We start from the raw sequence: 25,664 nt of genomic DNA, 5'->3' as shown, positions 1-25,664 counted from the left end.
GAATCTGTAAATTACCTTGGGCAGCATGGCCATTTTCATGATATTGATTCTTCCTACCCATGAGCATGGAATGTTCTTCCATTTGTTTGTATCCTCTTTTATTTTCTTGAGCAGTGGTTTGTAGTTCTCCTTGAAGAGGTCCTTCACATCCCTTGTAAGTTGGATTCCTAGGTATTTTATTCTCTTTGAAGCAATTGTGAATGGGAGTTCACTCATGATTTGGCTCTCTGTTTGTCTGTTATTGATGTATAAGAATGCTTGTGATTTTTGTACATTGATTTTGTATCCTGAGACTTTGCTGAAGTTGCTTATCAGCTTAAGGAGATTTTGGGCTGAGACAATGGGGTTTTCTAGATATACTATCATGTCATCTGCAAACAGGGACAATTTGACTTCCTCTTTTCCTACTTGAATACCCTTGATTTCCTTCGCCTGCCTAATTGCCCTGGCCAGAACTTCCAACGCTATGTTGAATAGAAGTGGTGAGAGAGGGCATCCCTGTCTTGTGCCAGTTTTCAAAGGGAATGCTTCCAGTTTTTGCCCATTCAGTATGATATTGGCTGTGGGTTTGTCATAAATAGCTCTTATTATTTTGAGATACGTCCCATCAATACCTAATTTATTGAGAGTTTTTAGCATGAAGTGTTGTTGAATTTTGTCAAAGGCCTTTTCTGCATCTATTGAGATAATCATGTGGTTTTTGTCTTTGGTTCTGTTTATATGCTGGATTACATTTATTGATTTGCGTATATTGAACCAGCCTTGCATCCCAGGGATGAAGCCCACTTGATCATGGTGGATAAGCTTTTTGATGTGCTGCTGGATTCTGTTTGCCAGTATTTTATTGAGGATTTTTGCTTCAATGTTCATCAAGGATATTGGTCTAAAATTCTCTTTTTTTGTTGTGTCTCTGCCAGGGAAAGCTCTGCTCTTGTCTGCAGCTGATCTGGACACAATAGTTTTGGCAGCTATTGAGTGGAAAGTTTGCTCATCTTTAATTTTTCAGTTATGATTGTGTAAACTGAACTAATTAAGATTTCTACAGTGTTGGCTCTTGTTCCCACTGTTAATCATCAGTCCTCTTCAATTAGGGCAGGAATAAGGTAAATTTTTTCCTCACAAATTCATGTAGATGGTCTACTGCTAGGAGTTTTCTCTTCAACATTATTTCATTTCTTCCCTTCCTGCAACGAGTTATGAATCTGTAAACTGCTGATTGCCTTGAAGTATTGTCCCCATAAACTTTTCCTAAGGCATCAGTGATTTCACCTTTCTTCCACCCAAGCTTTACCATAAATTTGATGTTTGGTCTTACTTCTATTTTAGCAAATTTCAAGTTGCTCTGATAGGGACTCTTTTCAAACTGATGTCTTATCCCTTTTTGTGCCTCAAACTTGATCCTATTCAGCTATGTTATGACAAGTTAGTATGAGTTTATTTTTGTGCAAAAAAATTTGAAAGCTATGCATTGTTTTTTTCATAATACACATTTTCCATTAACTTATTGAAGAGCCTCTTATGAGCTTCTATCAAACTTCTACTTGTCAAACTATTATTTCCAAGATTTTCCCCAAAGTGGTAGAATCTTAGGCCTGCACTAAGGAATCCATCAAGTCTATATTTTATTTACCACATGTCCAGTATTCCCCCATTCTCCCAGCTGCTCAAAATCTTTTCTACTTTTGAGAAGGAAAATGGCTATTGTATACATTTTTTATCATTCTGTGGTTGATGTTGTAAATTCTATGATTCTGAATCCTAAAATGTTTGGCTCTTGATATTTTAGCTCAAGCATTAAGAACTCAAGAATTCTTTTTCTCTCTCAAGAGCCTGGCCCTTGACATTAAAAACCCTAGCCTTCAAATCTGTGATTTTTGCTAGATTTATAAAAGTATACTTGAGATCTCAAAAGACAACATTTTACTCTTTTTCTCTCTTGACTCTCTCCAGCCTGAGGCTGTATATATAGAAAGCCCATGATTCAGCTTCAATTATGAGAAAAATAATAGAGATAAAGAAAATATAAAAACACATAAAAATTAATATTAAAACATTAATCCAACAGATAAGTATAGAGCCCAGGAGTAAAGAAACAGTGAGCAAAGATGAAGCAATGAGAACTGGATTCATTTACTGTATAAAACTAAGACTAAACAACAAGGGGAATAATTATTGTGTTTTTCTGCATTGCTTAAGTGTTTAATATGCTAAAGATGTAATAGCTATTTTGAAGTAACAAAATCTTGAAATTGTAATTTTTAGCAGACAGTCCAAGAAGCCTTACCTGATTACCATCTCTATTGTTGTTCATAATTAAGGTTAGGTGCCCTCCTAGACGTACTCACTGCAACCTGCGTTCACAACATCATAGCTCTGATCACACTGTATTATGTTTACTTTCTGTTTCCTCCACAGTATGCAAATTCAGGACAGTGACATGGTCTTTATGTCCTCAATACTTCGTACCATGTTTAGCACATTATAAATGTTTAATAGATGTGCTCATTGAACACATGAATGCTTGAAAGAATAAATGAATGGGTAATTAACATTTATTGAACTCTTGCTATGCTCCAGGCACTGTCCTAAGTGTTCTGTGTGTGTTAACTTCTAATTCTCACAACAACCCCATGAGACTGGTACAATTATTACCCCCATTTTATAGATGAGGAAACAGAGGCATAGAGAGGAAAAGAATGAATGTGTAAATGAATAAATGAGTATTTCTATTTAGCTTGAGCATAAATTTGTGAAATAAAACTGAGAAGGTAGGTTTGGTCCATATAAAACAGGGCTTGTGTGTCTTACTAAAAAAATTAGACTTAATACTATTAAATATTGTCACTATCCCACATATGATCTACAGAATGTTAATAGGTGCTGCATGTGAAAAGGGAGTTCCATCTTTAAATTGAAAAACTTTGAGTGTAACAGTGTTTAAGAGAAATTTTCAGCTTTTAAAATTAAAAAGAACATTGTAAATTTTTAAGAAGCTGATATACTATGCAGTTTTCCCCTAAAATATCTTGCCAAGAAATTCACAGACTTACTATTGAGCAGAACATTTTACTGGATTGATTCAGTGGGAAAGCAGTAAAAATTATTAAGTAGGAAAGTAAAATGTTATTTATAGAAATTATTTCCTGCTGTGATGTATTAAGTTCATTGCATATCGACTAAATTTTCAGGCTAGACTATATTCAAGTGTTGGCTCCACTGTTGATTGGCTATGTAATCAACATCAAGAGTTTAATCTTTCTTCTTCTAAGTAAAATAAAAATAATAATAGTATTTACTTATGCTTATTGTGAGAATTAAATAAACAATCCATATAAAACCTAGGCTATACTAAATATTCAATTCATGTCTGCTATAATTATTTTGTAGTTGCACAAGTGACATGTAGTAAAGACATATAATATAGGAAAATTGTAGTTGAAATTGTAAAATAAGCAAAAACATAGAATAAGCACTTCACAAAAGAACATATTTTTAAAAGCAATAAGCATGAAAAGATGATAAAGATAACTGGGAATCAAAAGGATAAAATTAAAACCATAAAATACCACCTCATGCAAATGGAGAAAAAATTTAAATTAACAAGTATTGGCGGTAGAACTTCACAACCTGCCATACACTGCTGGTAGGAGTATAAATTGGTAATACCATTTTGGAAACTATTTGGCAATATCTACTAAAGTGAAACATAAATGCACACACACATATTTATGACTTAGAAACTCTACTAATAGGTATGCACCAACAAAAATATGCACAAACATGGAGCAAAAATAAGAAAAGCCGCATTATTCATTTATTGAATACAACTCAAATGTCCATCAAGAGTAAAATGAACGAATTATGATATGAATTAACTACTACTACAAACAAGATAGATGAATGCCGCAAACATAAAACTGAGCAAAAGAAACCAGGCACAAAAGAGTACATGTTTTATAACCTTACATATAAAGTTAAAAATATGCAAAGCTAATCTATAGCAATAATAATACAATTGGTGTTTGCATTTGGGGATGGAATAATGACTGGATAAAAGCACGAAGGAGGCTTTTGGGTGTTGCTAGAGTTCTATTTCTAGGCGTGGGCAGTGATTATATGGGGATGCTCACTTTTTACAAATTAATTGAGCTGTATGCTTAATGATTTGTGTACATTTCTGTGTCAATATTATACTTCAGTATAAAAATTTACTTAAAATATAAGAAAATACTAGACTGGAATCAGGGCAACTTAGGAAACTGAGTTAATGTAGAGGAATTGACATGAGAAAATATCACATATGGACCCCAGTTTTCAGCCTGTAGGAACAAGAGGACATTGCAAAGTTAGAGACCATTGCAATAGGCTCCAAACTGGTTTTTCAATTACCCATTGCTACCCAGATGACACAATACTGCTAATATTCCTGAATCATTTTAAATCCCCACCTCAAAACCTTTCATTGTTTCTAGGGAATGCAATTGTTTCTAAACCTGAAGAATGAAGTCTAATTTCCTTGGCTTTACATCCAGACTCTCTCAGTTCTGCTGTTCTTCCCCCTCCCTGGACCTTCCACTTCAACTCAAACTGATGCCTACATGTGCTGTCTCCAGAGCATGGCACATCTGCCCTGACTCCAGGTCCTTGCCCTTGGTGTGCCCATGGCTTCGAAGGCCATTGTCTCCCTAATATTAGGGCCATGATCTCCCTAATAGGTCTCACCTTTCCTTCCAGGAACATGTCAGTCTTCCTTCAGAGCGCCATCCTTCCTAATTGCCAAAGATGACAGAATTATTTCATTTTCCTAAGTCAGTAATTGTTCACTGTTTTTACCATTGAGTAATACTCAGCAAAAACTATTTTACTGGTCTTTTTAATTTCCTTTCTTTTCTTCCATTTTCCCTCCCTCTCTCCCTCCCCCCCCTTTCTACCTTCCTTCCTTTCTTCTTTTCCATCCTTGTTTATTTCTCCATAGTCTTGCTAGCATATTTATATACCTATTCCATATACTCACTGAGAGTGTGAGTTCTGAACTTGATATTTTATATTTATCTGGGCCTGACATATAGAAGATTCTCAACAAATGTTTATTGATGACAATTCGCCTAAAGTCAAAGACACAGACAAATTGAAGAGCAAAACACACACAAGAACATAGATTTGCCTATTTCTAACCCTGAGCTATTTCAATTAAATCATTGGACTTCAGACTTCTCAAATCTGTAATTATATCATTAAAATTTTTTGAGGATATATCACTAATACATATATTTTTACTAAAGAATTGTATAAATGTATTATTCAAAAATGTGCATTAAAATATGCAAATGTAAAAAATGGAAATTGTTTTTTAAATAGAATATATGAAACAAACAGAACTTTTATCTTCCTCATAGTAGTGGCTGCACACACTTAAAAACAAAGTTCAGGCCGGGCACAGTGGCTCATGCCTGTAATCCCAGAACTTTGGGAGGCCAAGGCGGGCAGATCACAAGATTGGGAGACCAAGACCATCCTGGCCAACGTGGTGAAACCCCGTCTCTACTAAAAATATGAAAATTAGCTGGGCCTGGTGGCACATGCCTGTAATCCCATCTACTCGGGGGGCTGAGGCAGGAGAATCACTTGAACCCAGGAGGCAGAGGCTGCAGTGAGCTAAGATCGCACCAATGCATTCCAGCCTGGGCAGCAGAGCGAGACCTCTGTCTCAAAACAAAAAACAAAAAACAAACAAACAAAAAAACAATTCATTGATAAATCTATATATTACAAAAGTTTCTTGAAATTTTTGACATGCTTTTGGTCAGCTTTGGTGTTCATCTTATGATGCGGCTTCTGAGAAGATTGTGTAAGTAGAAATATTCATTCTGTCTTTTGCTAGTTTTTTTTTCTTTTGTTTGCATTATTGGCATTATATTCAATCTGCATTTTCTTTCTGGAATCTTTTTAAGGCACTTGTTCACTTGTAAGAGTAAGCTAATGGAACAGTAAACAGACTTACTCTTTCTTCAGGATCCCATGCCCCTCACAGATAACCCTTACCAGTGTCAATCCATTTATGAAATACATGGTATCAATCTAAATATGAAATAACATGACAAAGCCACTGTCAGTCTGTACATGATATATTGGCAAACTCTAATTTGGCTTCTACTTTTCTATGAAAAATAAATACAAAAACCTCTAAAATTTTCATTGTATACCTTTGTTTTGTTACGCCTTATACCTGTGCTTTGTTATGCACTTGACATAGCTAATTCTCCATAGCTAATTCTTACCGATAGACACCAAATTAATGCCACTAACTATCACTTATATCACTAGCCTTCTTCTTATTTGCTACTATTTCTTATGGCAATTCCTTATTACTCAGTCCCTATCCCTGTTAGTTAAAGTTACCATTTGGTTAGTGGAAATTGTTATGGAAATTTGTATAAAAGAATTGTGCTATATACTTTAACAGTAAATGTCATTGTGTCTAAAGAAACATTATGCCAACTCTTAAACTGATGGGTTTTTTTTCTGTGTTAGTTGTGCTTTCACCTCTGTCTTTAAATATAAAATCATTCCATCCTTTTTTCTCTGTAATTGGAAGTTTCACCATGACAGTCAATTGACTGGCTATCAGAAGCCATGTGACTTATCTTATTCTGGGCACCCAAAATGTATGCTAACATAAATCAGAAGCAGGGCGGTTGACATTAAAAAGTAAGGGACAGAGTAGTCAAGGACTGGGCTATATTTGCATCCTAGTCCTGTCTCTTAGTAACCATGTGTTCCAGGACAAATTACTTTCGGCTTCAATGTTTATAATAATACCTACTTCTCAGGGTTGTCATGAGAATTATATAAGATGTGTGTAAAGTGCCTGGCATCTACCAGATGCTTAATAAATGGTTGCTGTTAGTACTGTTATTATTATTTGTATTATTAAACTCCCTACAAGGAGGAGGAGTGTTCTCTTGCATTTTCACTTAGCTTACTTAATGGAGCTACATACTGTACCATCTACTTCTCCCTTCTGTACAAATAGGCTTTTTTTTTTTTTAGAATAGAAATTTGCACTAAAATTAAATGGGCATTTTTATTGAAACACCTTGCAGGTTCATTTATAGAGGGAGCAGAGAAATCCATATCCCTGATTCGAGGTGGAAGGAGTGAATATGCAGCAGCTTTGGCATGGGAGAAAGGGAGCTCTGGTCTGGAGGAGAAAACATTTTCTGAGTGGTTAGAATCAGTGAAGGAAAATCCTGCTGTGATTGACTTTGAGGTAAGAGTAAAAATTATTCCAGGTAAGAGATCTGAAGTAGTTCTCTAGCAGCCCAAATTGCGCATCACACAATTTATTTTCCATTTTCTTCTCAGACAATGAAAGAAATGCCTTTCTTTAGTATTCATGCACAATGTACCTTTTTTAAAATGTTAAATTGCATGTCTAATGCTTTTGCTATTCAAACAAGCATTCAACAGTACAGCATTTAGAATTCCTAGCATGCATGAAACACCAGGAAATGGAACTTAGTGAATAAAAATGCTCAAACTTGCCTTGAGTAGTACTTTTTATTTTTTCATGTATACAATAAATCTGGTTTCTGTGCTCTTCTTGCAACTCCTTATTTGATGAACACTCCTAAGTCTTCATTTGTAGCTCTGTGAGATAATTGAGATTTTAGATCCATTTGACTTCCTGTTTCTATTACTATTGATTGAATTTACCAGTTTTGTATTTGTTGTAATTACATTAAAAGATGATATTTATTATTTATGGAATACTTTACCCATGTATCAGCCATATGCCATTTAGAACCTGTTTTCCTCCAAACATATCCGTATTTTTAAAAGGCCTCCAAAGAAGCTGTTATGTTCATTTCATTTAAATGAAGATAAAAGATTTCAATCATTATGAAAATAGAGTCATTTGCATGCAGCGTGAAGATGTATTGAGCTCTACAAGTTATGGGAGAAAAATGAGACCCAGCTGCCCCTCCGGGTACTTGCAAGTCATATTGCACTAGATGGTCATTTCTTTGAGGTTTTATGATGTTAATAAAATGAGCACTGATTTATCATTAGCCTATTATTTGTTACTGTAATTCTTCCATTCACCCTACTGGCAAGTTTATTTCTTCATTTTCCCCCACTCCACATTTTCTCATCTAACTCCAACAAAAGCCAAAACTGTCCCTGGAAAAAAACAACATGGAAAGCTTCTCCTATCCTCTCTAAATTTTTTGCTGCTTGAATCAAATTTAATGAGGTTTCAGCAGAGCAGTAAAGAGTTGCCTAACTCTTGGTCACCTATCTCAGTGCTTTGATGCATGCATAGAATACTTAATAAATAACATGACATATAACCAAGTAAGCAACACCTCCCATGTGGCTTCCTTCACAGTAAAATTGTAGGGAAGGTAAGTGCCATATACATCACACCTGTCCACAGGTAGAAGGCTTTTGCCTACTGGTTAAACAGGTGCAATACTATATTCTGCAATAATTCCTTTGAAGTGTAGAATTTTCAGGCTTTCCCTCTCATTTCATGAGAACTGGGCAGTAATGGCAACCTATTACCAAAGGGGATGTGACTGGACCTCCTCTCTCCCATTTGCTCCTAGCTTGCCCCCATCGTGGACTTGGTAAGAAACATCCCCTGCGCAGTGACAAAACGGAACAACCTCAGGAAAGCTTTCCAAGAGTATGCAGCCAAGTTCGATCCTTGCCAGTGTGCTCCATGCCCTAATAATGGCCGACCCACCCTCTCAGGGACTGAATGTCTGTGTGTGTGTCAGAGTGGCACCTATGGTGAGAACTGTGAGAGACGGTCTCCAGATTATAAATCCAGTAAGTATCAGGAATCTATTGTGAGGTAGATAAGTTTTCCCCTCCAAAGAGTTTTCTAAGTTGGTCAATTAAAAAGAAACAAAACTTCTATTAGCAGCCTCCACCTTGTACAGGCTCAGAGGGAAGATAAACCTGCAAAAAGTGTGAGTCTCAGCTGTAACCTACCAACTATGTGACCTTGGGAAAGTTACCCAGTTTCCCTATGCCTCAATCCGTTCATCCATAAAATGAGGATAACACCAGTATCTATCTAAGGAATATGAATATATTATACATGTATTTATATATCAAGAATACAAGTACAATGCTCATAACATAAAAAATCAAACATAACATCAAATAAAATATATGATTCTGATATTATAAGCCTCTTATGTATTGTAATATAGAAGGAGGATGGCTTTGTAATAAAAAATAAATTAAGCCACAACCAAAGTTTTCATACAGGACTAAGTAATGTTCATAGTTATCTTAAATCCTCCTTAGAAACAGGGTAAGGCATGGGAGTAAGAATGTATCCTACTACCTTTAAAAATGTAATTTAATATGCATTCTGTTAACAAGATGTTTATGTTTATACATATATGAGTGCACATTTTTAAAAGGCCTCCAAAGCCAAGAATACAGAGGTTTGTTAACAGTTGAAAATAATTCATAATGATTGCCATTTGTTGCCATTTTATTTAGGCTTATGGGAACAAAGTCTAAAAGGAAATCAGGCAATGTATCAGGCCCCTTGCACAGGTAATTTCTTTTAATCCTTAGAAGAACCCTATCATATCCCACAAAGGAAGTTACTCAGCTAAAAAGTGAGGAAACAAGGTTGGCCTTGCTTCCAAACCCGAATTCAGCTGCACCATGATCCATGGGAGTGAGTCTTCCTTTGTTCCAGATGCAGTAGATGGACACTGGGGTTGTTGGTCTTCCTGGAGCACCTGTGATGCTACTTATAAGAGATCGAGAACCCGAGAATGCAATAATCCTGCCCCCCAACGAGGAGGGAAACACTGTGAGGGGGAGAAGCGACAAGAGGAAGACTGCACATTTTCAATCATGGAAAACAAGTAAGGCCGGGTAAGGGAAAAGAATGGGTCATTTTGCCCTAACTCCCAATAACATTGAGAGTTCAAATGGTTATTAGTCTACTGCTAAGTAAAGCAATAATTAGAACTTTACCTATGCCAACACAGAATATTAATGAGCCACTGGGTCTACTGCTGTGCCTTGTTCTGTGTGTAATGTTTTCTATTTAATACATATATGTATGCAATGTGTACATATGTATACACATAAGCATATACACACATGTAAATGTGTGTACATACATACATATATATGCATATTTATGTTTCCCTTTTAGTGGACAACCATGTATCAATGATGACGAAGAAATGAAAGAGATCGATCTTCCTGAGATAGAAGCAGATTCCGGGTGTCCTCAGCCAATTCCTCCAGAAAATGGATTTATCCGGGTCAGCATCCTAAACCTCACTTTTGGTTTGTAGTTTTAAAAACCTCGAAAAGTATAGCTTGTCTTAATTGGAGTTACTGATTTCCTATTCGAATAATCTCCTGTTGACTTTAAAAGTACAAAATAATATTTAGAAACCCTTTGCCACTCTTCCATCTTGAATTTCCTAGAGATGTCTTCATAGCCAGTTGTTAGACTAAAGGATAGCAGATTGCTTGGGTTTCTTGGAAAGATAATAGAACTTCAGTATAATATAGGATTGTATGACTTGTGAGAATTTGCAAGTAAGATCTGGCTATTTCAGAGTCTGAGCAAACTGATACCCTTACCTAAGGAATGTTTAGAGAAACACACTAGACTGGCTATAATCATGGAGGTGTTTATTCTGTATTGTTTTATTAGGTTAGAAACCTGTAGAACTCTTAAGCAGTCAAAACCATTTTCACATACCTTTAAGTTTCAACTTTTTTTTTACCAAGCCACAATATGTTTCTATGATTTTTTTAAAAGCTGAATACTTTTTGTCAGACAGATCTATGCCCTTAGACATAATTTTTTCAGGTGATACATGATATCTAAAAGTGATCACAGAAGGCATGCTCCCTATTTCATTTTACCTTTCTTAAACTTAGTAATATCTTTACATTATTCTTTTCCCAACTGTATCACACTTTTGGAAAAAGATCAATAATACTCAATTCTCTAAGGCCAGCAAATAGTTTTATTCATGGAGTGTAGTCTGGGCTAATTGTATCTTCCACATTGACTTATCTTCTGCCCATGCATATGGACCATACCTTAAAGTTTATGGGGAGCAAATATTTCAGAGGAAGGTAATTTTAATTAGTCTTTACTCTAGAAAATAGGTTCTCAAACTCAACAATGCGCCAAAGGGCCTGTTAAAACACAGATCATTGGGTCTCACTCCTCGAGTTTCTGATCCAGAAGATTTTGGGAAGGGCACAGAAATATCCATTGCTAATACATTCCTAGGTAATACGGATGCTGCTGGTTTAGGAGCCACACTTTGGGAACCAATTCTCTTGAACAAGAGCCATCAATCTATGGCCCAAAGGCCAAATTTGACCTGCCACTTAAAAAAAAATAAAGTTTTATTTTTATTGGAACACAGTCACATTCATATGTTTACATATCGTCTATGGCTACTTTCATACAATAATGGCAGAGGTGAGTAATTTCAACAGACGTCATATGGCCGACATATGACTATCTAGGCCACTTATAGAAAAAGCTTGCTGGCCCCTGCCCTAGAGCGTTATCCTTAAAATCACATATTGGCAGGTCCAGATACCAAAATAACTTTTAATCTATTTGTTCCGGCTGCATACAAAGACCATTAAAATTATTGACATTCTCATTTTAAAAACACATGAAGGCTTTCAACAGTGATGCATTATTCTTCTAACTCATTTTATAAGGTTAGATTATATATTCCCATTTTCATGGATAAATTCATTTCTTATTTTATTTTGCTCTTTACTAAAGGCTTGGTCTCTTGTCTGGCAATAGTTTTTACTCAATTTTAATAAAATTTTATTTTTTCCTAATAAGCACCTTCTGGAATTTCTAGTGGCAAAATGCCCCTTGTATAGATTCAAATAGAGGCAGATATGCCTATTTCCAGGCTAGAGCAATGATGTTATTGCACACAAGTATATTTATTTAATGAGTAACAGACAAGTCCAACCTCTGTAGGCAAGTGACAGGGACTTTTGGCAAGGTTTTTTGTTTAGTCAGTCTACTAGATGTACTTCCCTAAGTTTGATTATTGCAACATACACTTATGTTACAGATTCAAAAGAAACAAGAAATACAAACAAAAGTTTAAGGCAATAATTTATTTCAGAAGAAATGCAAGAAAAAATGTGCAGCCTTTGAATAAAACATCCAAATCGTTAATCCATTTCCCTTGGAAACAAAGCCATATCAGTAGTAACCAACAGTAGGATGGTAGTTTTGTGTCCAGAAAATTAAGAATCTTCTAGGAGACAAGCTGAACGATATGGCTAAGTAACAACATAAGCTGACAATTAAGCTTTCACCGCTCTCAAAGTTCCCAACTTCAATTCTCAGAGAACAACTGCTTAGTCAATTCTTGGTACTCTCGCCCCTCTCAGTAAAGGAAAATTGTATTGCATTACTAGCTCCTTAAGAAGGATAATGTTTTGTATTCTTTCAGCAAAGAATTAAGGCCTGTGTAAAGATTTATGAGACAGAGATCTGGTTGCAGAGTTGCCACTAAAGGATCAGGGATGGGGCTGATAAACGTGATAAAGACTGTAAAAATAGAGCTTTGCATGAGTTACCCTCGGAACTGAAAGGACGTTGTACCTCATGATACTAGGGAAATCAAAGATTTTTGCAAAGGATGTTCTATTCGAGCTGGGTCTTGAGAGAAGGGAAGAGAGAAGGTGTTGAGGATACAAGAAACAGCCAAGTGGAGACATGGAGGCATGAAAAAGAAGTTTATGTTCAAAGAATGGCAGGGTTTTGTTTTGCTAGAGCATAGGTTTTATGGGAGGAAATGGCAGGAGGTGAGGGTGGTAAAGTAAGTTAATATAAATATTCCAAACCAAGACGTGTAAGACCCACTTTACCTTGAAAATTGTAGTGAACCACCCCCACCCCCCAGCAACATGATGGTAGTTGTACAATCCATTAATTGGGAAAATATATAATGACCAATGGGTTACTAGGAATTGAGTAACATTTTTAAATGATCTGCACTCAGTCACAATAGCAACTGCATATGTTTGCTTTATATGCAAGCTATATTATTTATTCAGTTTATAGTCACTACATGCTGAGTATATGGTTTTTCTATTCTAGCAATAGTAGGACATCCCATATATAAAATTTTTTGGTTTCTTCCTTTTTTTTTTTTTGTTTTGGGTTTTTTTGGTTTGTTTGTTTTCTGGTTTTTGTTTTGAGACAGGCTTTCACTCTGCTGCCCACGCTGAAGTCCAATGGAACAATCATGGCTCACCACAGCCTCAACCTTCCGGGCTCAAGCAATCCTCCAACTTCAGCCTCCCAAGTAGCTGGGACCACAGGCCATGCCACCACTTCTGGCTAATTTTTTGTATTTTTGTGGAGACAGGGTTTTGCCATGTTGCCCCAGCTGGTCTTGAACTCCTGGACTCAAGTGATCCACCTGCCTCAGCCTCTCAAAGTGTTGGGATTATAGTCATGAGCCACCTTTCCCAGCAGGGGAGCAAGTTTTCAAGTTAAAAAAACAAACAAACAAACAAACAAAACCCTAATCAATTTAGGGAGATGGATTAGAAGAGTGACCAGTTATAAAGTTGCCCTAGTAAGAAACAATAAATATCATGAAGAAAAACAATGATGGCAACAGGAAGCAGAGAACTTTAACAGGTTTTTAGAAGTAGAAATTGAGAGGACTTGGTGACTGAGTAGATCCAGAAGTGAGGGATAGAAAGGATCAGTGTGAGCCTAAAGAGTTTAGAGAGTGTTATTCATAGTATTAATAATTTCTGGTTTCTGCTTTAATTAAGAATGAAAAGAAACTATACTCGGTTGGAGAAGATGTTGAAATTTCATGCCTTACTGGCTTTGAAACTGTTGGATACCAGTACTTCAGATGCTTACCAGACGGGACCTGGAGACAAGGGGATGTGGAATGCCAACGTGAGAACTGGGCAAACAATTTTGCTTGACTACTTTACAGAATGAATGTGCCCAATATAAAAACAGTAAAATCACGTCCTTAGATCAATACATTTTACTAGTTTTTAGTAACTCTTGTGAAAGATTTTGTAAAGCAGAAAATAAATAGAAGGGCTCATTTGCTAAAATTGGATTTCCAGATATCTCCATATTTCAGTGTTCCTGCTCCTACCTATTACTGTCACACACACAGGACTGTGAAGTATGCACTTCAAAAGAAATCCAGGAAGTCTGCAAGCTGTATCTAACCACAGACATCTGCCTTGCCCAATGTTCAAATTGACGCAAAATGCTGAGTCTCAAGAAGATGATATTTACACTCTTTATGTATCAGAAATGGGAATTTGTGTAAGATGGGATTTTGTGTAAGATGTAGTTTTCACCAAGACACTACTTCTTGGCGCATGTTCACATTCTTTGCTGAGAAACAGTGAATGAGCTTTAGGCTCTGCACATATCTGTGCTAGAGTAAAGTAAAATACAAGATTCAAATAAGACTTGAATGGGACTCCAAAGACTTATTGTGGGAGACCATGAAGCAGAGTTGAGACCAGTGTCAATTAGAATGCCCATCACTCTGCATCAGTCACAGCATGGTAACTTGCATTTGGAGAAATCCACTAGGGATAAGAGAAAAGAAAGTGTTTCTTGAAAGGAAAAGGTCCCAATGATTTCATAAAAGTTGGATGTGTCTGGAGCCAGTTCTTTAGCAAGGGAACCTCAGATAATGAAACTAAAGGGAATTTTTCAATGAAGGGTCTGAGGGAAAGCCCAGGATTCTTATCCCCCAAGTTTTCTGATCAAAAGGAGGCACCAAAGCTGAACAGATGCAGTAAATCTCATCAAAATCACCTCTTTGGTTGCATAAAATTTGCCTAAATTTGTTGTTTATTCTGCTCCACTAAACACATATGAAATGTTGCTCTCTTGCAGGGACAGAGTGCATCAAGCCAGTTGTGCAGGAAGTCCTGACAATTACACCATTTCAGAGATTGTATAGAATTGGTGAATCCATTGAGCTAACTTGCCCCAAAGGCTTTGTTGTTGCTGGGCCATCAAGGTACACATGCCAGGGGAATTCCTGGACACCACCCATTTCAAATTCTCTCACCTGTGAAAAAGGTGAGTAGCAGCTCAGTGTTCTGGGGTCTGATAAGGTGGTGCACCCTGAGATTGGTAGTATAGCCTCTACAGCTATTCTATTTCTTAAGCACTGAGAGGCTTAAAAAGATGCAAGTTTAGACAGTGTGGGTCAAACAGGAACTATGCAATAGCTCTGCTAATTCCCTAAGCTCATTGCCATCCTGCCTCCTTTATTCTCTTCTGGGCTTTTATAACGTGTGAAAGAAAGGGAGAAAGTTAACCTTTTGAATAACCTTACATAAAATTATCAGTAAAGCGATCTCATGGAAATTAGTGAGAACTTCAGGTAAGTATTGTGTCTTGGTTTCACTAGACTCCTGATCATAATAATAAATTACAAGGAACGTAAGTGTCAGTGGAATGAATGTATGTGGAAGCCATAGACTTCAGAAAGTCAGGATCTTTTAGACACCATTGGCAGTATCCTAATAAGGGCATATGTATGCGTGTGCACACACGTGCCCTTAGATTAGAAATTAAAATTATAATCCAAACTGAGAAATAGGAAATGTTCCACAGCTAGATAAAGGAAATACGTAGCCCATTTCATATACTTTCTCTCCAATAATATTGACAGAAAGACCAATAAGGGGAGTCACAGAAAGAGAAAGACAATCATAAATAAAACCCGACACTGTGAGGTAAAGACACTTTTAGGCAGGGAAACATTATTAATTCTTTCAATGTGAAAAAGTTCTGCTTCATGAAGATGTGAGATGCTACATAGTTACTTTTTTCCTTCCTCCCAGACCTGGACTCCTCCCTTAGCCCTTCAGAGGATCCTCTTGCCCTGAGCACTTTACAGACTGTGGAGTATTGTTGCTCCTGTGCTGGGAGATGTGGGCAGCTGAGTCCCAGCACTGCTTCAAAGTGAGGCTGATTGGAAGAGCAGATTCCTTGCATAAGATCATTAACAATTTCAAACCTGTAGTGATAGAGCAAGGCTCTGTGCCACTTGGAAGCTGAATTGATTCTTTCTGGAAACAATGTATACCTTGCTACTCCTCCCAGGCCTAAATGTAGAATTACAAAGGGCAAAGAGGCATAGGTAAACAATATCACCACAGTGTAAACCATAACTGCTAAAGCCTTACCGGAAGGATACCTCTCCAAGTTCATGAGAGTTCCAGGCCAAGTTTCACCAGATAGAATGGCGGTAATAGAAGGAAATGAAAACAACTGTGAATAAGAAACCTAGGAATTTTTTACATTTTTATTTTTGCTTCTAACATGAGCCACCTTTCCTTATCAAACCTTCTACTTGATAAGCTAAGAGGAGGAAGAGTGAGCTGAGCCTGCAGTCCTGCCTTGACAATTAACTTGCTCACGAGGTCATTTGGGTTCTGGGGATGCCTGAATAGTAAGATCCAGATCAAAAAAATGTGTTTCGTTCAATAGACTGAGGAGTTCGGCTTCAGGTCCAGGTTCTCTAGGTGGGCCTCAACATGAACAAAGAAACCAAGGTTCCCTCTTTCATAAATACACCCCCAGTGTCACTCCCTCTATTTTCATCCCCCTCCCTCACTGACATGCTATTCAGTTCCTCATCTTGGTTCAAGTGTAATTTCCTTATGAATCCTTCCTTAATCTTCCCAATTGGTGTCTTTATGGTATGTGGTCTCCTGAAACCATGTTCCCTTTCTTCAGAATACTTGTCTCAGCCCTTAATTATAAATCCGTTATTATAATTATTTGATTAACATCTGTTTTCTCTTTCTTTTTTCCTCTCCTTTCCTCTCCTCTCCTCCACCTTCTTCCTTCCATCTTTCCTTTCTTTTTTTTTTCCCACCGTAATGTCCTAGTGCCTAGAATGTCATGCAGGGATTAATATCTATGTTCAGGAGCTGCATTTCTCCACTGATTCTTGTAAGAAAACCTGACTTTCAAGCCATTCACATCCATATTGCTAAATCTAATGGACTTTTTTTTTTCCTTGTCTTCTTTGGCCTCTCGGCAACCTTCAGCAATGCTGACCTTCTGCACATAAGTTCTTTCCTTGGCTTCATATTCTTGTTTAGCTCCGACATTTCTGGCTGTTGCCCTCTATTTTTGGTAGGCTCCTGCCAGTGCTTGGATGTTAATCACTGGAGTTTCCCAAGTTTTGGATCTGTCCCCTTGCCTCACACTGCACTCTCCTCCTGAAGAATCTCACCCACATGCATAGCTTCAGTGATTCCCCCATAGGCTAATAACAGATTTAAATCTTTAGCACAGACTTCGCCACTGAGATTTAGACATGAATATCTAAATTCCTATATATCTACGTTGTTTGGATGTCTTAAAGATACCATAAATTCAACATCTACAGAGAGGAACTCTTAATTCATCACCCTTCCTTCCTAAAACTAAGCATTTTCTAATATTTTCTATTTCAGGTAAGGCACCAATGTATATTCTCTTGTGCAAATCAGAAACCTAAGAATCATATAATTGACAGCTCTCATAACTTACCCATAATAGGTAATATCACTTGTTTTACCTGCTAGCTGTGTCTCAAGTTTATCCACTTTTCTCCATTTCCACCTCTGGAACCTTGGTCCAAATTATCATCCTCTTTCACCTGAACTACCACAATAACCTCATAGATTAGCTCCCTGGAGCCCTATTGACCACCATGCCTCTTCAAATCCATTCTCTGCACAGAAGCCAGAATTAATTTCTTTTTTTCAAAATCGAGGGCTGATGTTGTTACACCACTCCCTGCTTAAAACCCATCAGAGACTGTCTACTATTTATAAAATGAAGGCAAAACCCTTCAAAGACCCTATTAGCCTCCCACATAGCCTACCAGACACCTACCTTTCTGGCCACATCTTGTTCCATCCTCTTGTTTTTCAGCATTTCAACCACACTGGGTTCTTTCAGTTCCAGGAAACTCACATGCTGCCTCCCTTTTTTTTTTTTAGATGGAGTCTCACTCTGTTGCCCAGGCTGGGGTGCAGTGGCACAATCTCGGCTCACCGCAACCTCTGTCTCCCGGGTTCAAGTGACTCTTTTGCCTCAGCCTCCTGAGTAGCTGGGACTTCAGGCACACGCCACCATGCCCCGCTAATTTTGGTATTTTTAGTACAGATGGGGTTTCACCATATTGACCAGGCTGGTCTCAAACTCCTGACCTTGTGATCTGCCCGCCTCAGCCTCCCAAAGTGCTGGGATTACAAGCGTGAGCCACTATGCCCAGCCACTGCCTCCCATTTGAACTTTTCCGTACCTTATGTTTCCTCTGCATTGAACAGCCTTACTTTTCTTTCTTCATTTTACCTTTTCTAATCTTTCTAGCTACATCAATTTTTTATTATATGCTTCTCTTTAATAGCACTAAGAAAGGCAACAATTCTATATTTATATTAGTGTGCTCATTTGATTAATGTCTGTCTGCACCCACAAGACTATAAGCTCAGTGAGCACAGGATCTGGATCAGTTTATGCTCAATCTACTCTCTCCAGAACCTTACAGAGTGATGGGAATATCATGCATACTCAATAAATATTTGAAAAACAAATGAACAAAAATTTCAACAGTTCCATTTTCTTTAGTTATCTGAACATAATAGCAATTTTAGTTTGGAAAATGACACCTCATGTGCACTGGAAAGGACCTTTCAGATGGAATATTTAATGACAATGTATTTAGAGAAGCCAAAATGAATGCTCTAACTCCAAGAGATAAATATGAATCCTTTACCACTGCCTCTTCTCTGAATTCAAGCTTATCACTTAGAATCCATGCTGTGAACTGTTCTTTTCTTCTTTTTTCTTTGTTTCAGATACTCTAATAAAATTAAAAGGCCATTGTCAGCCGGGACAGAAACAATCAGGATCTGAATGCATTTGTATGTATCCAGAAGAAGACTGTAGGTAAGAGATACCCTACAGACTGTGTCTGGAAATAGGGAAAACCAGTCTAGTGTAACCAACTTGATGGAAGAGCTGAGCTTTTTGAAGCACAGACATGAAATAAATGAATTTTCCACGTAACTGATATTCCTGTGCTCTGCTGAATTCCTCCTTCCCCATTGGGTAGCAAGTTTCTTAATTATCTCTCAGCCCAGTTCCCTGTTTAAAATGAGACTGTTTATTAAAACAGTCTCATTTTGGTTATAAAGACTTAACTTCTGCACATGTAAAAACTTTAAACTCAGTTATATCAACACCTTCCTTTTCCTCTCACTCAAGCCCAGGGCTTGGAGTGGGGTGGGGAAAACAGGCAAAAGAAAACTGGTTGGTGAGTGAGCACACTACATTGGCTACGTGCCCCCTGTTTTTTTCTGATCTTTATATGGAAATGCTTGCTTTCCTCTCTTGGGCAGCCATTATTCAGAAGATCTCTGTGTGTTTGACACAGACTCCAACGATTACTTTACTTCACCCGCTTGTAAGTTTCTGGCTGAGAAATGTTTAAATAATCAGCAACTCCATTTTCTACATATTGGTTCCTGCCAAGACGGCCGCCAGTTAGAATGGGGTCTTGAAAGGGCAAGACTTTCATCCAACAGCACAAAGAAAGAATCCTGTGGCTATGACACCTGCTACGACTGGGAAAAATGTTCAGGTAAGTTCCACCATACTAAATGCTCTCACTTAACCTTCATCTCAGCTTGTATATCATCTTTCTTAAAAATAACCTATCCTTAATCAAAATAATTCCTTTATTATCTTTATTATCAAAAATAATTCCTTTTCATTGTAAAAAAAATTTATAAAATGATTTAAACAGAAAGGAAAATTATAATCACCCACAAGTAGAAATAACTACTGTAGTAATGTGGGTGCATATCTTGCCAATATTTTCTCTATGCATATGTACCACCCTTAGGCCCCAGTGGGAAGAGAAACTGTCCTGATCTCATGTTTCAGGCATCTCTCCAAGTCCCAGCTTTGGAGGGCCTTCACCAGAATTGTCTAAGTTTCCTTCTGGTGTTTGGGACTGTCTGAGGCCAATAGTGCTGTCCAGGTAGGACTGGATTTTGCATCGCCAAAGCATCTTCCTGAAATTTCTTTAAGTCTTCTTTCAGTGCCTGGATCAAGCCAAGGCTGACAATACTATTCAAGCAGGACACCCTGAGCCCAGACAGTGTCCCACATGAACCCAGGCACTGTTACACTTTCCAGCTCTCTACTGCTTTTCTTCCCCACCATGCATGGGGTCAGCCAGATGCCCCAAAGAGCTCTGGGGCTCATGCCTGTGGAGTCATCTCTGGCCTAGAACTAGACCCTCATTCTCAGAAAACAGCTTGGTGAACAAATTGCTCCTGCTAGCCAGCAGGGTATTCTTGCTCAAGATTGCTTGAAATTAGAAATCCAGTATGATGCTGACACTCTAATTTGGGGTGACTGTAATTGTTTATAGATAAGCACCCCATAAAAAGATTTGCCCCTGGGTCTCAAACATCTCAGGAGTGACCCTGCATATACTACAAATTTTTAAAATATAAAATTGGATCATACTCTACATGTTATTCTATATATTGCTGTTTTTCACTTACTATGTCATGGAACTGTTTTCATGTCAACATATATTATTCGGCCACATATTTCTCAATGTCTGCAAAAGTCTATATCAGTATTCTATGATTTATTTAACCAATCTCTGGTTAGGCATTTATATTTTTTTCTCCTGTATTTTGCTATCATAAGTAGTGCCATCATAGCTAAATGTATCACAAATCAATCTGTGATCTAAGATTGCATCCTTCAGATATAGCTTAGAAAGGGACATTTCTAGGTAAATATTATTTTTAAATATTTATTTTTTCTTGATACAATATATTGGCTCCCTATCCAGAAATGTTTTTGCCATATTATATTTCACTCTAGAACATATAATAAAGACTGCTCTCCCACACTCTCACCAAACCTTGGAGTTATCACTCCTTTGTACCTCTATCAATTTAATACTTAAGGAGTAGCATTTTATTTCCATTTTCCCTAAATTTACTGGCCATAGACATTACATTCGTGAATTGTTTCGAGGCAGGGACTTCACAGCAGTATATTTGCTCCAAGATTAAGTTTGACCCTGAAATAGCCCAACTAAGCTTTATATCTTTTTCAAAAGATGGATTGGAGATTACAACAGAACCCAAACAGTTAGAGATATTTTCTTTGTGGAACATTTTCCAAAAAAAATTATCTTAAATTGGGGTATAAAGTATGCAAAGGAATCTTTGCTGAAACCACCTTACTTTTGCAAAAAGAAAGACAAAAACCATATTGTTCCTCCTGACTCTCTTTTGACTTTGTTGCCCAGTGTTCTTCAGCTCAGTCCTGGAAAGGGGAGAGGTCTTCTTACTCAAAACCAGGTCTTTCCTGATCCACTTAAAGTTGATCATCAAGCTTCAGCTCCCTTGACAGGCCACAAGATTGAAACATGACAGAGGGTGGACATAACTGGCATCTTATGGTGACAACTCAGGACGCCAGTATCTGGGGTTTTCAAACTTCGTGCCATGTCTAAACAAGGCAATTCCGTATAAGATACAGAAAACTGGGCCTAATATGCACGTTGCCTAATTCTAATCGCTATTAAATAACTTTTTAGACAAAAACTCTACTATTCATTTTTTTTGATTCTTGATCAACACCATTATTCAACTGACATCTCTTGCAAACAATAATTTGTGACAGAAAAGAGCTGAAAATATTATACAACATCATTTTTATTTTAAATATAAACTTTTTATCTAAGAAATGTAGTGTAAGAACATTATTGTCAAAAATACATAGAGAAAATAAAATTTGGTCAGCAGGGAAGGTAAGAACTGTTCCCTGACTACACTGTAATAGATAGGTCAGGCATTTGGGGCTGTATTTAGTGTTACCTTCCATTCTTCCTTATTTATCATACAGAAGCAGTCTTCAGAGAACTCTTCTATTGGAAATAATTTTTTTTGCTATCTTCCCACAAATTATTTTTTTTCAAATCTGCCTGAGTGAAAAATAACAGTTTACAATTTTATTAAAATATCTGTCTTTATTATTACCCCTTTGCTGTACACATATCTAAATCCTCACATACTTGAGAAGTCTAAGTTTGTTTTTAAAAAAAGTACTAAAAACTGTGAAATTAACAGAATGCTTTGGGTAGTCAAACTAACACATGAACATCTCTTAAAAGAGGATATATTTAGGCAATTTAAAATATTTTTTGGTTCTGCACACAATCAGGAAACTCAAAGCATTTTTTTCCTCTAAAGATATGATCTTTCTCTGCTAGCTTTCTTTAATTGGTGAGCAAAAGTAAATGTCACAGAGGGTTCTGTTTGGATTAGCACTATAGAAAAGTATCAATATACAAATGATAGCATTTATGAAGACGGAGAAAGCTAAAAATGTACTTTATACCCAGGCCACTCATGGGAAGTTGGAATATTAGTAATTTTCAGTTCAATTGAATGTCACTTTGATTAAACTGTGTTCTTGATTACATTGTGCTCTTAGCTACTCTTTTCTTTCTCTATCTAAAAAGAAATTTTAAAAAACTTTAAAATAGAACTTCAAAGTAATATGAAGATCACCTTTCAAAAGTTACAACATGAATGAAATCCCCCAGAAGCCTATTTTATAGATATTAAATATTTTATCTGAATTTCAGAAATATCTACCACCAACCAACAGGAAGGGGAAATTTATTCAGCCAACATCCATTTAGCAGCCAATGTGTAAGTCACTGTTCAAGGCATGATGATGGTTTTAAGATGAGGCACCCTTTTTACCCCTCAAATTTTTGGAGGAGTAACATTAGACAATAATTACATGAATCACTTTAGTGCAAGTCAGGATGTGATAAGAGCATTAAGAGAGAGAAATATCTTCTGGTCTGGAAGGGTTTCTTAAGCATAGAAGCGTGAGAACTGAGTGTTGAAGGATGAATTAGTAGAGATGGTGGGAAGGATCTTTTGGTGCTGGTAGTTCTGAAAATAATTAGGCAAAGAACACTTAAGCTATATCCATACTAAAAGGGTAGTGAACGTGGCCCTTCCAAAAACCTAAGGAACTGATGTCCTAACCAGAGGTGGAATAGTCCCCTGCCTTTCACCAAACTCCATCCCTTCCAACAATGGACAAGAACATTCTTTCCAACAATGAACAAGAATCTTCTCTAGCTGGTTGACAGAGAGCATAGTAAGGAAATGCATGCTTTTCCATAAAATGTTTCCTATCAAGGGCAAGATGCCCAGGCATGTGGTGCATATGAGTATCTCCCTACTTCTTTTCCCTATTTTTCCCCATCGGTTGAGACACATGGGAAAGAATTGATGTCTGCCTAATAAGCTATTCATTCATGACCTCATTGCTAATACTCACACTGACTCAGGTATTTTGGCAACATGAATTATTCCAGATCCATTAAATAAATTTCTTTTTTGTACACTTATACCTGCACCACAATTCAGAATTTCAAATCAGTTGATCCAGAAGAATTAATTGAGTGCCTTGTTAAGAGCCGATACGACAGATGAGCCACACTGCTCTCCAAAAAAGCACTTATCATCGTCTTGGGGAAAAGACATATGAAAAGCTAACTAATAAGAATGTATACAAAAATGTCAGATATGGTACTGACAAGTTTACACCACTAAAATTTAGCTAAATAAAAGATCTGCTTTAGTTCAACCATCATGGAAAGCAGTGTGGCGATTCCTCAAAGAACTTAAAACAGAATTCCTTGAAGGACTTAAAACATAATTACCATTTGACCCAGCAATCCCATTACTGGGTATATACCCAAAGGGATATAAATAATTCTATCATAGAGATACATACACATGTATTTTATTGTAGCACCATTTACATTAGCAAAGGCATAGACTCAACCTAAATACCCAACAACAATAAACTGGATAAAGAAAATGTGGTACAAATATATCATGGAATGCTATGCAGCCATAAAAAACAATGAGATCATGTCCTTTGCAGCAACATGGATGAAGCTGGGAGCCATTATCCTAAGCAAACTAATACAAGAACAGAAAACCAAATACCACATGTTCTTACTTGTAAGCAGGAGCTAAACAAAGAACATATGGACACAAAGAAATAACAGACACCAGGGCAGACTTGAGGGTGGAGAGTGGGAGGAGGGAGAGGATTAAAAAACTACCCATCAGGCACTATGCTTATTACCTGGGTGATGAAATAATCTGTACACCAAACCCTTATGGCATGCAATTTACCTATATAACAAACTTAACACATGTATCCCTGAAACTAAAATAAAAGTTAAGAAAAAGAAAAAAGAGAAAATCTGGTCAGACATTGTGGTCCACGCCTATACTCCCAGCACTTTGGGACACCAAGGCAGGAGGATCAGTTGAGCTCAGAAGTTTGAGACTAGCCTGGGCAACATAATGAGACCCTGTCTCTACAAAGAGTAATAGATTAGCTGATCATGGTTGGGTGCACCTGTAGTCCCAGCTACTTGAGTGGCTAAGGTGGGAGGATCTCTTGAGCCTAGGAGTTTGAGGGTGCAGTGAGCCATGATTGTGCCATTGCACCCCAGCCTGGGAGACAGAGTAAGACCCTGTCTCAAAAAAAAGAAAAGAAAATATCAAAAGATCAGAATATGGTTATGTTGCTATGAAATGCTTCACTGAGGAGGCAAGACTTGTAGAAACTGGACGTGTGGGGAGAAGTAGGAAAGAGCACATCAGTCCGGCAAAAGAGGCAGATGATGTAGGAGAAAGGACAAAAACTGGAGCATCTTTGGGGTCTTGTTGGGGAAACAGACAGTTAATCTACTTGAAATGGAGAAAGTAAAAAAGATAATGTCGAAAATGGAAGTTGAGGCCAAACTGTGGAAGACCTTGACCTTTGACTAAAACATACATGTAGAATATATGAGCCTATAAACCTTTGTTCAAAATTAATTTGATATACTCAGCTTTGGTAACTTTATCCTTAAATGATTGTTTTAAACCTATTTCATGAACATAAGACTTAAATGAATTACGAAGTGCTTTGTTGATTCCAAAAGCAGGCCTCATAGGAGAATCACTCAATTTAACTGCCTATTAGAAATACAGATCCCCAGGCATAACCCAATAATATTCTAGAAAGAAAGAAACAAATGTGATATAGAGTTATGTTAAAGAGCTCAGGCCTGTGAGTCATGTGTTATTTAAATCCTGCTTCTACCATTTACTAATTGTGTGGCAACGGGCAAAGGGCTTACATTCTTTGAGCTCGGTTTCCTCTTCTGTAGAATTAGTATGATAGCCTATTCATATGTTTGTTGTAAGGGTTCAAAAAAATAAAGCATGTAAAGTGCTTGGCGTATTGTGTGACTTCACAGTCCATGCTCTACAAATGATAACTATAAATGTACTTAGGCAATGCCAATGTTAAAAATAAAAATAAAAAAAAACAGAAAGGACAGGCTGAAGACATTGAAGAAATGGATTGATAGAACTAGTGCCTGATTGAATGTAGGCAGTGAGTGAGAGGGAGGTGCCAGAGATGGTGCAAATCCTCACTGGATGTGGACAGTGAGACAGGGGGA

General features: G+C 37.2%; 1 protein-coding gene across 2 annotated transcripts in view; it reads left to right on the top strand.

Annotated features, from left to right (window-relative positions):
- The window catches only part of C6 (complement C6), a 134,710-nt gene that overhangs the window by 107,853 nt on the left and 1,193 nt on the right, over nt 1-25,664 (top strand). For both annotated transcript variants that reach the window (XM_024247179.3, XM_024247180.2), the window contains exons 10-17: nt 7,104-7,270; nt 8,613-8,838; nt 9,731-9,902; nt 10,199-10,310; nt 13,849-13,981; nt 14,954-15,142; nt 18,931-19,021; nt 19,474-19,715. In XM_024247179.3, the coding sequence (XP_024102947.2) occupies nt 7,104-7,270; nt 8,613-8,838; nt 9,731-9,902; nt 10,199-10,310; nt 13,849-13,981; nt 14,954-15,142; nt 18,931-19,021; nt 19,474-19,715 (1,332 nt within the window). The remainder of the gene's footprint in view (nt 1-7,103; nt 7,271-8,612; nt 8,839-9,730; nt 9,903-10,198; nt 10,311-13,848; nt 13,982-14,953; nt 15,143-18,930; nt 19,022-19,473; nt 19,716-25,664) is intronic.

Source organism: Pongo abelii, chromosome 4 (genome assembly GCF_028885655.2).
Source record: "Pongo abelii isolate AG06213 chromosome 4, NHGRI_mPonAbe1-v2.0_pri, whole genome shotgun sequence".
Lineage (NCBI taxonomy): Eukaryota > Metazoa > Chordata > Mammalia > Primates > Hominidae > Pongo > Pongo abelii.
This window is presented reverse-complemented; position numbering and strand designations above follow the sequence as displayed.